Source organism: Zerene cesonia, chromosome 8, assembly GCF_012273895.1.
Source record: "Zerene cesonia ecotype Mississippi chromosome 8, Zerene_cesonia_1.1, whole genome shotgun sequence".
Lineage (NCBI taxonomy): Eukaryota > Metazoa > Arthropoda > Insecta > Lepidoptera > Pieridae > Zerene > Zerene cesonia.
Window position 1 is genome coordinate 853553 of NC_052109.1, and position 15384 is coordinate 868936.

The 15384-nt window shown below is 33.9% G+C and overlaps 1 protein-coding gene across 1 annotated transcript in view; it reads right to left on the minus strand.

Moving 5' to 3' along the window:
* Positions 1 to 15384, minus strand: part of LOC119828518 (carcinoembryonic antigen-related cell adhesion molecule 5-like) — an 87931-nt gene that overhangs the window by 29150 nt on the left and 43397 nt on the right. Inside the window, exon 3 of the mRNA XM_038350685.1 lies at positions 12995 to 13118. Within this exon, the coding sequence (XP_038206613.1) occupies positions 12995 to 13118 (124 nt within the window). The remainder of the gene's footprint in view (positions 1 to 12994; positions 13119 to 15384) is intronic.

Here is a 15384-nt window from a genome sequence, read left to right on the forward strand (position 1 = left end):
GGCGAGCGTGCAGGAAATAAATTGATTTTTCAATTTATCTGCACATATGGATAACATCACCACTGCTTAAAAACGGTGAATAAAACATCGTGAGGAAACCGGCATGTCCAAGAATCAAAAGTTCGATGACATGTGACATCTGCCAACCCGCACTTGGCCAGCGTGGTGGATTATGGCTTGAACCCTCATAGGAGGCCTGTGTCCCAGCAGTGGGAACATATATGGACTGATGATGATGATGATGATGATGAAAAGATTTATTTAATTTTAAGAATTTGCTTTTTGCAATACAAAAGTTTTTTTTCGGTATAAAATAAATAAAAAATTAGCGTTCTTATCGCTCGTGTATACACAGCTTAACGCTCCTTTGTTATGCCCGCTACTTGGGTACTAGCCAAGCTATATGCAATAGATATTTGGCAAACAATGGAATTTTCATTTTATATTGACATGTAAATTATCTAAGAATCTAGACAGAAGGGTTTTATGGGGGCCGTTTATCTTCTATCTTCTTTCTCTTTACTTCTTCGGCTATTCATTTTTTACGATACATTTAAGAATCCCTATTTTGCTTATAAGTTACTCCTTGATACATTAAGATTGTCATACATTTAGCTTTCATGATATAAGTATGGTGGACATAAAAGAAAATTCTATTTTTAGGGTTCCGTAACCAATGGGTAAAATGGGACGTTATACTAAGACTTCGCTGTCCCTCTGTCTGTCTGTCCGTACGTCTATCACCAGACTGTATCTTATGAACAGTGATACATAGACAGATGTTATTCTCTGAAGTGATGTATTTATGTTGCTGTTATAACAAACAAATAATGAATATCGAGTTTAAGCCACACTTGGCGCGGTCATAATTTATGATATTTTTATGATATTTATATAGGATGACTGGGTAAATTCTTTAGCTTAATGAGAAGAAATATTTATTTCTGTAATTTAACAGTGGCAACCGCTGAATCGTCTAAAAAGACTGATTCACGTGTGTTTTATCCAATTCCACTACTTAAAGTTCCCTATTGTCATTCCACCTGACTCCAATATTAGAAGGGAAATAATACGATCGAACAATGATTCCGTCGTTAAAGTTAGAAGTAATTTAAAAACGCTGTATGCGGTTGGAGTTCAATTTGCGGACAAAGGTTGCAATAATACCTCAAAGAGGGCGGGAGGGGTCATAAAGTTACCTGTTTTAATGCCGCTTCTAGGCTATAAAGTGGGCCCTGGGAGTGCTGAGCTAGACAATTTTACGGCACTAAAAATTAATGCTTGAGTTATGTTGGTGAGTGATTTCGTTTAGTGTTTGTTTTGAATTGATCAGTCTAACACTATAGGCTTGATCTTGTTTTTAGAGAACACAATTGCCTAGATTTTATTTCTGGATGCAGTTGAATTTTTAATAGTATTGTATAATTTATGAAAAGCTCATCAACTTAGCTGCAAATTCTATTAAAACAACAGTCTGGAATGTATACTAGCGTATTTGTCTTGATAAATCTATGCTTATAAAGAGGTGCATTAAATTTTCTCTGGATGTAGTGAACTGATTGAAAGAATTTTATTACTATTACAACAACGACGCTTTTTTATTAGAATGAGAAATCATTATAAATGCAAGTATATTATTAGTTCACATTTCTTATGTTATATTGTAATGTTATGTATATTTCAAGCCATTGACAATAATTACTCAAAGTATCATAAAATAACCATACATTATATATTACACATAAATTAAGCATAAGAGTTTCCATATACACATAAAAGATTTCAAAAACTAACTCTCAATGAAGAATCTGCTATAACTAAAAGAAAATGGCAGTCATAAAATAAAATGTACGCTCGACTATGACAGAAAATTAAGGCTCGTAGCAGGACTCAGTTTTACGACCTCAAGTCTGTTATTTATATTTCAATTACTCTATTTTCATACAATATTTCAATATGCGGTATGAAGTTTAAATATTTTAATATGATTCTGTTTGGAAGTAATAACCCGTGTCGTTAGATGCAAAATATTACGTAATAAGAGGCAATTATTCATGTATATGTCTGTTAAATCAATTCGTTTTTAAAAAGATATTTAACAATTACTTTAACATATGATTTCTAAAGTAAACAAAATCGTGGGGCAAGGTTTAACAATAGATTATTACTTCAGAGAACCCAGAGAGCATTAATGAATATAATATGTAAGGTGAAATCTATTTTTTTATTTACTTTCATAAATATTGTAGTGGACAACTGAGATCTTGGTTCTCAATGGTCAGCGACTAGTACCGCCCAAATGCAAATTGCTGAAACTATCCCGTTTTGTGAGTAAGGAATAAAAGAAGAATTGACGATGGGCAAACCGAATTGACTCTGAAGAATGAATGAAGGAAAAGTGGCTTTCGCATATTAGCGTTCTCATACAAGCAAATCTTCTGTGACGGTGTTGTTTCCTCGATGCGAACTAGCCCAATTCGTGACGAAACGCACTGGCAGTGATTTATTCCCACATTTAAAAAGCACCATGAATGTATATTGCAAATGGAGTCTTAATAATATATGTAGTTTAAATGAACGTGTAACAATAACATCTTTATCAAATTTTGTTATCTAGCGGCTATACCGTAGGCTGGGCCGTAGTACATTTAGTATTACCCCACGTCGCATAGCAAAAGACTGTTATTTTACGCAATATAATATACTATTGCCCGCGGCTTCGCACGGGTTAATTCGGAGTAGTTTAATAGATGTTGTTATACATATAAACCTTCCTCTTGAATCACTTTATATATTAAAAAAACCCATCAAAATCCATTGCGTAGTTTTAAAGATTTAAGTATACATTGGGACATAGGAACAGTGAAAGCGACTTTGTTTTATACTATGTAGTGATTTGTTTCCCATAAAATACAAAGTATTGTATAGACATTTTAGTTAATGTGACATAATGCGTGTTTGATGGTTTTTAGAAAGAAAAAAATCGATTTAAATGTCGAAGTATATTAATTACATAAGTTAAAAGCTACTTGATAACGGAGAACACATAGATAATACCAAGGCTTAAATTAAAATTAAACGGTATGAAAACTTGTCTTTTTTATTCTCTATCGGCAGTCGTTTGACCATATTCCCACCTGAGGGCAAGAGAAACTGCAGTCTATTTTATCAAAATTATCTTCAATTTATTTGATTTTTGCTCTGACAGAATATTCTTATATTTATTGTGGGAGTCGAGCACGCTTCGGCACGAATTGGGCCAGCTCGCAACGGGGAAGTACCACACCCCCACAGAAAACCGGCGTGAAATAGTGGCATGCCACTGTGTTTCGTACGGTGAGTGGGGGAGCCGGAGGCCCATTTCCTTTTCCTCACCCGTCCCAGTACATTCCTTCTTTCCAGTCGTTAATCCATTCCTTTTCCCTTACCCCAAAAAAGCGGGCAGCGCAACCTTTGCGAATGTTCATGGGCGGTGGTGATCGTTTACCATCAGGCGAACCACCAGCATAAATATTTTCATAGCCCCGCCCTTTGCGTTTTTATAGCCCTATTCTGTTAAAATTTCATGTTTTTAATAACTAATCACTACCCGTTTATATATTATCTATTACTTCTACACAGTAAATTGTTTTAAAGAAGCTATCAAGCGACAAGGCTGCCCTGTACTATATTCAAAATGCATTTGAGCATTTACATAAATCTCCGACTTCGTTATGCAAAAAACATAACCAAATAAACAAATTTCCATTGAGTTAATCAGTACCGTGCAGATATAACAAGCTAGAACAATTATTTTGAACAATTCACTTGTTTATTCAGCTTTCAGTAATTAAGGCACAGGATTCATTTCAGCCAGCGCTATCATCTGTATTGGCGTACCTTGGTAACGTTTTTTGGACACTTGCCAGACCCTAACTGTGAATTCTCATTTTTATCTCGATTTTGTAACAATGTTATTGACGTGAAAATTCTTTTAGATGCGGAATTTAATGGTAGGGGAACTCTTATGTAATTATACTACTTATAAATTTGGTTTACACACGTCATTATCAGCAGCCCATATATGTTCCCACTGCTGGGACACAGGCCTCCTATGTTCAGACCAAAATCCACCACGCTGGCCAAGTGTGGATGTCACATGTCGTCGAACTTTGATTCTTGGACATGCCGGTTTCATCACGATGTTTTCCTTCACCGTTATGAGCAGTGGTGATGTTACACATGCGCAGATAAATTAAAATATCAATTTATTTCCTGCACGCTCGGCTGGTGTCGATTTTTATGTCCGAGGTCCTCACCACCGAGCTACCACAACTACCATCTTTTTAGATGTTAATTGTTATATTTACAGTTTCAAACTAATATTGAATTATTATAGATAATAAATAAATAAATCTGTGGGATATAAATCTTGCCTCGTATTTATATTAGATATCAGATCTATTTACGGTTCGACTTTTACTCGAAAAAAGAAACTTTATTTCGTTCTTTATCTGCACCTAAAAAAAACAATAGTATGGGTAATGAACAGAATGTTTTCAGGCCTGTATTTAAAATTCAATTCGTCTTAATTTCTTCATTTTATCACAGAGTTCCCAGCCTGCTGACAATTGCTTGAATACGGCAATGAAAGTATTAGATGAAATTTTATACAGCGATAAAATTCCAGCTGAAGAAAATGATTACTTCTCTTTTTATCACGAAAGTGTATTAAATTTGTTTAAGTGAAAACGTACAGATTTGAATAGTGCTGGGAATGTTCTAGAGTGAAGTGTTCATTCATTTCAAATATTTAAATTTTATTAATAAATATTCAATTATGTATTGATACATTTCTTGAACTTATATTTTTATTTTTAGAACTCAAATTCAAATATTACTTTTTTCCAGAAACCGTTTTTCACTCGTTATGACATAGTTCAAACATTTACCACCAGTTGGGAAAGCAGTTTTTACAGAGAAGAGCCGGCAAGAAACGCGGTAGTTGCTCTTAATTATGTCTATGTTCCACCACAACACAATAACATTTTATTTGACAAGATATAATGACACCTGTGGTTCTAAAGCGACAACATTAAATAATTTTCATCTTCCATATATTCATTAATGCTACAGTAGGCTGGAACTAATATATTTTCATACGATTTATAACCTAGAACTAGTAAATATATATAGTAGGTACTTTGAGGAATTCTATTGTATAAGCGTATGATAAATGAATTTTTCACTTTCGAGAGCAGAAAAACTGGTATTTCGACTGGCAATATTGACGATCCTCTTATATTTGAAAGTCATTTCCTCCCGTGTGATCCTATTTACATGGTCTAAGTCTGACAATTTGAAGGCTTAGTTTTTTGTTCAAAATAAAATATATTTAATTATATTATAAGTATCATAAATTATTTGGAAATGTTTGCATTCGGTCTCACCACGCTCGCTGTTAAGAGTTCGAAACGTCAGGTTAATAATATAATGAATAAATCGCGTTTAAAAATCGTTAAGTCTTTAATTTCTAAATGTATAATACTCGCGTAAAATCAAACACAAGAAAATACTATGTTTGCATTAATATTCAACGTTTCATAAAATATCGGAATATGTATACACGAAAACAATATTTAGAAATTGGTGAAAGTATATTTACATAAAATTTTCCAGGGGTATCCTCATCACACCCATAAGGGTCTATCTGATCAAAAGCACCGTGTTCAATGCATGTATATTATATATACATATATGTATTTATATGTATATTACATAAAGAAAAGAGCTTACTCCTTTCTTAAAGGCCGGCAACGCACACACCATACCCCTGGTATTGTGGGTGTAACTGGGCGACGTGGAGCACTTAACATCAGGTGACCCGTCTGCTCGCTTGCCTGCTCGATCACATAACACAAAGAGTTTAATTTTAAGTTTTCATAAAAAAAGTTGTCATAAAAAAATCACGAGGCTGGTCCGAATCTGCGTCATTCTATCAAACTATGGATAAGTTGGTATATTAATTCAATCTTTACCGACTTCCTTAAAAAGGTGGAGATTCTATATTCGCCTGTGTTATTTTCTTTGTTTTTTGTGTTTATCCTTTGATATTATCGCAATCATGATTATAGAAGTATTTCGAAAGAATAGTTACTACCGAAGTCGTTCAATTATTACAAAGTCAGGGACTGGTGATTAAATCTCAAAAAACTTAAGAGTAACCTGCTGACTATGTAATCTATATTACTTAATTTTATAAAGCTGAAGAGTTTGTTTCTTTGAACGCACTAATCTCAGGAACTACTGGTCCGATTTGAAAAGATCTATAGCCCATTTATTGGGGAAGGCTATATAGGCTATATATATATAGGCGGATCGGACCGCTAGTAAAATCATAAAAATCTATTTTGACCCACATCCCAATTACCAAATGAGCCAATATTTAGCATATTTATATAAATTTAGTAACAATACAACAATCTGGTACTATAGAGTTAATCTGGTGATGAGGGTCAGAGAGAAGATAATGGAACTTTTTAACGGAGAGAAGCAAAGATGTGAAATTTTGTAAATGAATTTAACATAGCATTTATATGAGTGCTGCACGCAGGTTAACTTTTGTCGAGGGAACTCCACGCCAGGGACTCTATAAGAGTGAATGTTTCAGACATTAATGTTTTGTACGTGCGTGTAATTTGATTAAATAATCTATTGCACTTAAAAGGAAACATATTATTATAAAAACATAACGCAAGCAGACAACTATTATAATAATTTTCTATCATTAAATCAGACTAACATTATAAATATGAAAGTTTGTTTTTTTGGGTATTTGTACGGGAATCACGCTGAAACTACTCAACAGATTTTGATGAAATTTCGTGTACAGACTGAGCATGAAATGTCTTGGGTGACAGGATACTTTTTATTCCGATTAAATGCTCTTTCGGATAAAACAGGAATAGGCATATACTAAATCATTTGTTAATGTCCCAATTCCACGCGGGCAAAGCCGCGGGCGGGAACTAGTGCAAAATTAACCACAAACGTCGACTCTTCCATTATGTATGAATTTATCAAATGCTGAATTCCACTCGTAAATACGTAAATTGTTATAATAATAAAGTAATACGCGTAGCAAATACCAATGGAAGCTGCTTAGTCGATGGTAAAAACCTTCGTGATTCGTTGCCCTGGCGGCTGGCCAGGGCATTAAGCGTTGAAGCATCGTCCGCGCATTCGCTTATTTCTATTTAAATCCGCAAAACAAACACTGGAAATCTATAATAATGTTACAGAACATTAAAAGCGAGTTTGTTTGGTAATAAGACCTCTCTCGGGAACCAGTGGTTCGAAATACAAAATTATTATAAAACATAAGTTTTGGATATGACGTTTGTATATATTTGTACCTATGATACCCCAGCCTATGCTATAGCATCATACAACTAACGAGAACGAAAAATAAAAAGATATTCCATTTGAGAGCACGCGGAGTCGCGTGGATCAGTTAGTATATTATAATATTCTGTAGGCACCGGCATTGCCCCGTCTGACGCAAGGTAAAAGAAACCTTATATCATTCAGGAACAATATAGATAATAAAATAATAGATAATAAAATAACAAAGAAATGGACCCAGTAGTATTAATATAAACATTACGAATTAGCGGTCCGCCCTGGTTTTGCTCGTGGTACATACTTTTACACTCAGAGATCACGTAGATATCCAACGGTGAAATAATTATTAAAATAGATCCATAAGTTTTTGTGATTATCGCATACAAACAAACAATTTTTTTAGTTTTTACTATTAATTATAGACATAATTAATATTGTACATTAAAAAAGTTAGGTAGTTATACAGTGATGTATACAAATAACTTATAATATTGTTATTTCTATATAAAAAAAGTAGCTTGACTCTACCCATTACTTACATTCGACTTCGTACAATTTATTCTAAAAAATACCGCAATTTAGAAAGAAGAAAGAAAGAAAAACATTTATTTGACACAGACATACAAACACACAACACATCAATCAGAAAAAACAGAAGCGTACAATAAAAAAAAATACATATAAGAGGAAAAAAATATATAAAAATAAAAATTTACACTTAACAATTATGTGTGGCTGCGTGTGCCAAAAAGGGATGCCACTCAGGAAACCTGAGGCTTAACGCCTCAGCTCTGATCTTCAGTTGCACCCTTTCGACATCTGGATTAAATTTTATTTAAGTATTTAATTATAAGTATATCATTACAGAAGCACACACACTCACAAATACATTTATGACCGAAAATAACTAGCTAACTGTCTGTTAATTTAATTTACGTCACAACAATTTCAAATTGTCTGATATATAACAAATTCTTTTCTTTCAAATAAAAAAAAGTTTCACAAAAATCTATTGATTCAGTAAAAAGTAATTAGATAACACAAAAAATACAGTCGAATTTGCTTTTTTAATTATATATTTTCGCAGTCGGTTGAAAGTGAATTTGGTAACAAAACTAAAGAGCGAAAGAAACACCCAAATAGCCATCGCCTGTAGTTTGCCAAATGCGTTCATATATTGTGGCTGGCAACACAAAGAGGGAATAATCTTAGTGCACTTAGCAGATTAACAAACAAACTTGTGTTCCGATTTGTAACCCCAATAAATAGCCTTTACCTGGGAGACCATCTATGGGTTATGTACTCTTACTTCGTAAAGCGAGTATCACGTTAAAATATTTAATATACTAATACTATATATATAACTACATAGTATAAAGCAAAGTTGCTTTCCACGTCTGTCCCTCTATGTATGTATTTATGTATGTATATAGATCTTTATAACTACGTAACGGATTTTGATGGTTTTTAATAGATAGAGTGATTCAAGAGGAAGGTTTAAATGTGTACCATCTAGTAACTACTACGAATTTAATCTATAAAGCGATTGAGCCGAAGTAGATAATAATAATTTTATTATGTTATGGTTATACTTAATAATACATAACCCTTTTCAATTAAGTGGGCTGGAGAAAATCGACACGAAGCATGTTCTTAGTTTGTTAGAAAATGGAATATACTGGTAAATGTTTTTAACACGCTTTTATTAGCTGCACCTGTATGCACGTTAACCATTTTAAAATGATTTAATTCACAGTACCCTTATCAGGGATCAGTGACAATACAATGATTTCATAAGAATATATTTTTATCCAGATAACAATCGTCTGGATTAAATTATATCCTTATGTATACGCTGTATAAGAGCAAGTGAGACAATTTAGTTGATTCTATAATTATGGCTTTTAACTATATGCTATCCGCTTCTTGCTTCTGTCACACATACTCCACTGTTTTTGACTTCATTTCCCTAAATACCTAGTTATTCTATAAATGCGAAAATATGTATGTGCGTCTCTTGATCTTTACACGTTAACCTCAGAACCGATTTGATTAAAATTTTGCTCAAATATAGTTTGAGACCTGAGAAGGACATGATATAGTTTTAGTCCCAGGAAGGCCCGCGGGAACGGGAACTATGCAGATAAAACCCCGGAGGTGTCTATCTTTTTATATTATACATCTTCTAGAGGTTTATCAACCGAAACTATAACTAATTATAACTATAATGTATATAGGCCCATAAAACAGTACTTAGATGAAGAAAATTGAAATATCTTAATGGATATAACCTCCCTAACATAGAAATACCCATAATTAAATTACGCGAGAACTATGTACTTTTCTTTTATTGTGTTTTGAATGTTTTGCGAACGTTATCGATAATTTTATGAGATGGTGTTACGTGCTCTGAACGAATATTGCTCATTGCGTTGTTCCATGGGGATTTGTTTTGTAAATTGTTTTTATGGTAAATATGACGGTAATAAAATCTGTATGATATTGTTCCATTATCTTTGGTATATATATCTATTGGAACAGACTACTATGAATAGCTGATCGCCAGTAGTACATATATAGCCCATGTCACTCAGTGAAGTTGCAGCTTTCTAATGATGATAGAATTTTTGAAATCGGTCCAGCAGTTTTTGCGTGAAAACGCTACAAACAAAAGCTATGTTTTATTAATGTTAAAGGTTCGCACACGCGTATAAAAACATGATTTACTAAATGAAAGTGACAAGAAAAGAATCAGTCGAATTAAAATTCTTTCTTTTTCTTTGGAACCTTGCTTAAAAATATAATTACTATGCGATCCAACTAAGATTAGGATTGACTTAACGCCATATTGCCATATTGAATTATTTATAAATTATGTCTACACATCACGCTTATATATTTTATTAGTGATCTACGCTTCGGAATAAACTAGCTGTGCCGCGTGATTTCATCCGCAGACGAACCCATGGCAAGTATAATTCATGTCTTATTCTGATGTATAAGCTATATTATAGTAAAGTATGTTTATAATCCATTTAGTAGTTTTCACCAAGAAGTAACAAACATCAATCCAGCCGTATTTACAAACTTTCGCGTTTATATTACTAGCGGGATTTATTTAATATTTCATTACATGCAAATATTTCATCCGAAACCTTTAGCAGCTGCCGAAACAAATGATTCTCGAAGTTAATTTCAATAGAAATTACTTGAAATTTTTGCTCAGTCAGCTTACTAATTTCACACAACATTTACTCCAGATCTTTGGACCTACATAGTGCTAGATTGTCTAAATTGGAACAACGTAGTACTAACATTCATAGTCAGATAGCAACACTGCGTCAGGTACAGTTAATTACAAAGGTATTTACTGGAATACGTATGGCCTTATGTGGTTGGGACAAAGGCTCTCACTGCACGATTTATGAACCTACTCGTTACGGCATATTGTTATGGACATCATAAGTTAACTGGATGCTGTGGGTTTATTTGTTTTAATTATTACGTTAATCCTTAAGAAGTAGAAGATGTTGGAAGTGTTTGTCCCTGGAATGTAATAGATTGGTGATCATTCTTTATAAAGGACCTTTCCTGGTAATATTAGAGTGCGAAAGTCGAATAAGCTTCAGCACCAATTGGAACTCGCAACTCGCACCGGGGAAGATACCTCTACACATGATCGGCGTGAAATAGTACCATGGTACAGTATTTGGTGATTGGAATGGAGGCACTTATCCTTTTCCTCACTTTTCCCAGGCAATTCCTTTATTCCCATCGTCAATCCTTTCTATATCCTTTACCCTTTAAAAGCGGGAAACGCATTTGCTACGGCCCTACGTCTTCAAATATTTATGGGCGGTGGTGATCGTTTACCATTAGCTCAATTGTAATAAAACAAATTATCTATTATCTTAGGGTATTTTCCCTATGTTAAAAATTAAATTGGATGCTGATGGCTATATAATACCCGTAGAAACAATCAGAGAGCAACTTTTCTCATAATAATGCGTGTTATGTCGGTAAATTGATAAAATAGACATGGCTTGACCCATTCGGATTATTGATAATTTTTGTCAAGTAAAAATATAAGACTCCCTATCCGGGTATTGTCTAGATAAAAGTGGGACTGAAACCACGAGTCTGGATATCAAAGAAAGTAATGTCATTTATACAACTCATTATTTATGGAATTCTGAACAAAATATGTTTTGCTTTACATTACTCATAATATGCGAGCGAACTCGCACGCATCAACTAGTCAATAAAGTCAACATGTCCAAGATAGTTGTTCATCCATCAAAAGCCTGTCACACATCCGCGTCTCGTTATTAATTACCTGTTTTGTGACGTTTTGCAGCTCGATTCCTCAATCGTATGCGTACAGTCGAGTGGAGAATGTGATTTCATTATACATTTGTTATTATCAGCGCCCCGAGGACAAGAGCAAGCGCATAATTTTATATCATCTATTTCAGCGTTTTCTTATTAAAAAATAGGCCTTACTAGCCTTAGGTTTCCCGCGTCTTTAGTCTTATTATATTTTTATCTTAGCTTGTCCAGACTACTATAAGACATATACAGAATAGAATAAAAAAAATAGCGCATAATCTTAAAATTCAAAAAATCCTAGCTAAAACGGAGATGGGAGTTAAAGTTGTTTTCTTATTTATTATCCAAAACGCGTTCTCTTTTCGACTGTACCTGACGATAATTAATAAAGATATGAAACTGTCAACACGAATATACACATAGTTCACAGCGTGTCAACGCCTCGCACGATAATTTATCGTGACCCCGTGTTACTCGCAACTGTTACCAAAATTAGTTATCTGCGGAACAGTACATAGATTTGAGTTGTAATTTAATAAGTGAGTGCTTTTGTGCGTGACTGTACATGTCCGCAGTTGGGATAGTTTGAATTTCCATCAATTAGAATGCTTTCTTAAAGATATTTTAGTTATTGTGCCGATTTTAAACCTTACTAGCTGCGCCCCGCGTTTTCACCCGTTAGTCCGTATCCCGTAGGAATATCGGGATAAAAAGTTGCGTATATGTTATTCCAGTTGTCCAGCTGTCTAAGTACGATATTTTATTGCAATCAGTCCAGCAGTTTTTGCGTGAAAGAGCAACAAACACACACACATCCTTACAAACTTTCTCATTTATGATACTAGTAGGACAGGATTATTTAACCCGACTTTCACCCAAATTCATGTGTATCGAAGATTTTTATCTGTAAGTCGGTTATCAATTATGTTTTTTATATTCTGTTGGATAAATAATTGTCAATTAAGACATAGTTGTCACTGTTTTCATCGTTCAATCGCACGTATCGTGCCTTGGTATCCCAAAGTTGATAATTAAGTTCGGCTCAACTACCCTCATTGTTAATAGTCTTTGTGACGTGTGAAACCATCTAATATTCAACATCCCTCTCTTGATTTTTAACATGTATATAGCTTTAAGATTTAACTATAATTAAAAGTTCTAAGAGAACCTTGAAACGCACGATGTGTCTGTAGACCACTTTCAGTATGAGTCCGCCGATATAATGTTGGTTTTTTAAGAGCTTTCTCTTAAAAAACCAAAGGTATCTGTAATTAGTTCTTACGTGTATATGGGCATCCTGTCACCATCTTTGAACCACATCATCATGGCGACGTCTCGAGCTGACGCGGCCAGGTCGCACGGCATCCGGGTTTCCCCGCCTGGCGCGGACCACACTTGTATTATATCTGAAAGGAAAGATTTTTTTTGTTAAATATCAAACGCTCAAAATTTTTAAAATCAAATGTTTAAAATATTTATTTTTATCTATTCGACAGAGTTTTGTTTTGTTTATTAGGAGGCATTTTTTGGGTATCTTTTTATTTTTAATTTAATTTATTTGTTCAAAATGGCACTATATACACATATACACTTTACAGACAATACTTTTTGTATTCTCAGACTAAAGCATATACGTAAAATCTTATAACATACACAAAATCGTAATATATATAAATTAAGTATAACGTTGTTTGACCGCAATGTACCTACTCCAAAACTACTCAACAGATTTTAATAAAATTTGCACACCATGCGCAGTTTGATCCACTTAAAACATAGGGTAGTTTATTTTGTTCCAATTATGTTAAACTAGACGCTCGTTCCGGCTCCGCTTGTATATCAATATTCCCGTTTTATCCCAAGGGACCATTTGATTGGGATAAAATCCGTTCAGTAGTTTAAGTGATGGACAAGCATCCAAACAAACAAACTTTCACGTTTACAATATTAGTGCGATGACAACCCGGGCGGAGCCGGGGCGTGCAGCATACCTATCACTACATAGTATAAAACAAAGTCGCTTTTCCTATGAAGTAGTTTTATAGATTTAAGCATACATACTCTAAAACTACGCAACGGATTTCGATGTTCTTTTTTTAATTGATAGTAATTCAAGAGGAAAGTTTATATGTATAATACAACTCTTGAAATAGTCCGAATAAACGCGTGCGAAGCCGCGGGCGAAAGCTAGTATTACATAAACATCATTCAAAGCCCCCTCCTGATCTCTAAAAATACGCTTGAAAAATATTCATTTCTTTATATAGCACAATAACATCTCCACCGAGTGCAGATTTAAAATCGAAATGGCCGCCAAGCGGCGTAAGGGCGTCGCAAGCACGTGGAAGTGTCCATTCTCCATAAGCAGTGTCGAATTAGAGCCTTGTTCACTTCGCTTTCTCAGTGATCAATGGATATATTGTGAGTTTTTTTACAGGTAAATGTCATCAGAGATACAATATAAATAGAGGGAAGCAAATAAATATGTAGATTTCAACATGCATAACATTTTTAGTATTAATGTTTGTGGTGTTGGTTTAATTCGAGAAATCATACTTATAGGTGACGTTGTTTTGTTAAAAATATATTTGTGGCAATTATTCATATGTTCATAAATCGTTAAAGTAAAAGCCTATAAAATAAATACAAATCGAATATTATATTATGAGCGAATTGCTTACTACACACAATTGCTTGGTTATCTAAACACTTATTTATTTATTTATTCTTTATTGCACACTTACAAAATATAAAACAGAGAAAAACCTAACAAAAGTAACATAAAACACAAATGGCGGCCTTATGGCTGAAAGCCATCTCTACCAGGCAACCGTTGGGTAAAGGAAAATATTTTACAGCGAAAGGCACATAGGCAGGCAGTCTATCGGAAAATTAATAAAAAAACACTTAGTGTACGGACTAATTTATGAATCGGTCTGGAAAGTTTTGTGCTAAATCCTCACTAACTTAACAAACAAATAACAAAAAAACTAAACTACCTTCGATTAGTCGATAGAACAAAATTAAATTCACCACACGCGAGTCACCAGCTTCAAAATAAAAAACAATCAAAACTGGTACAACCAGTCAAAAGTACTAAGATAACAAATCCCAAAAACACTAACCCTACAGTCGAATTGAGACGCTCCTTTCTTGAAATCGGTTAAATCGTTTCCTTTACTTACGATCAAACGTCTAGTTCCTGGCGCGATTAACTGGAACGTGTTAAACACAGGTCAATAGGAGTAAAGCTTGAATTTAATGACGCCTCTAAGGCTTTTGTCGAGGGTAACAGGATTCACACGGAGATCTTTGATGTTAACAACTTTGAAGAATTAGGCCTTTGTATCGCTCGCATTGACCCGATTAGAGACCTTTGGGGAGTGTCCAGAAATGACGTTTTTAGGTTATGGATGTAGCGCGGAGAGTGTGAGTGGAAAAAATAAATCATTAAGTTTAAAAATCAATCATATAAATTTAATTGATTTAAAAATCGTTAACATTGCTATAGAAAGAAAGGAAGGAGAAAAAAATAAATGTATATGTAGGTACATGTTATATTTAAGTGTTCTCAATGTAATGTAATAGTAAAGTAATAAATATAGTTTAAAAAAACTAAGAAACACGCTTTTCAAGCACATCAAACTAAAAACTATAAAATAATTTTTAATA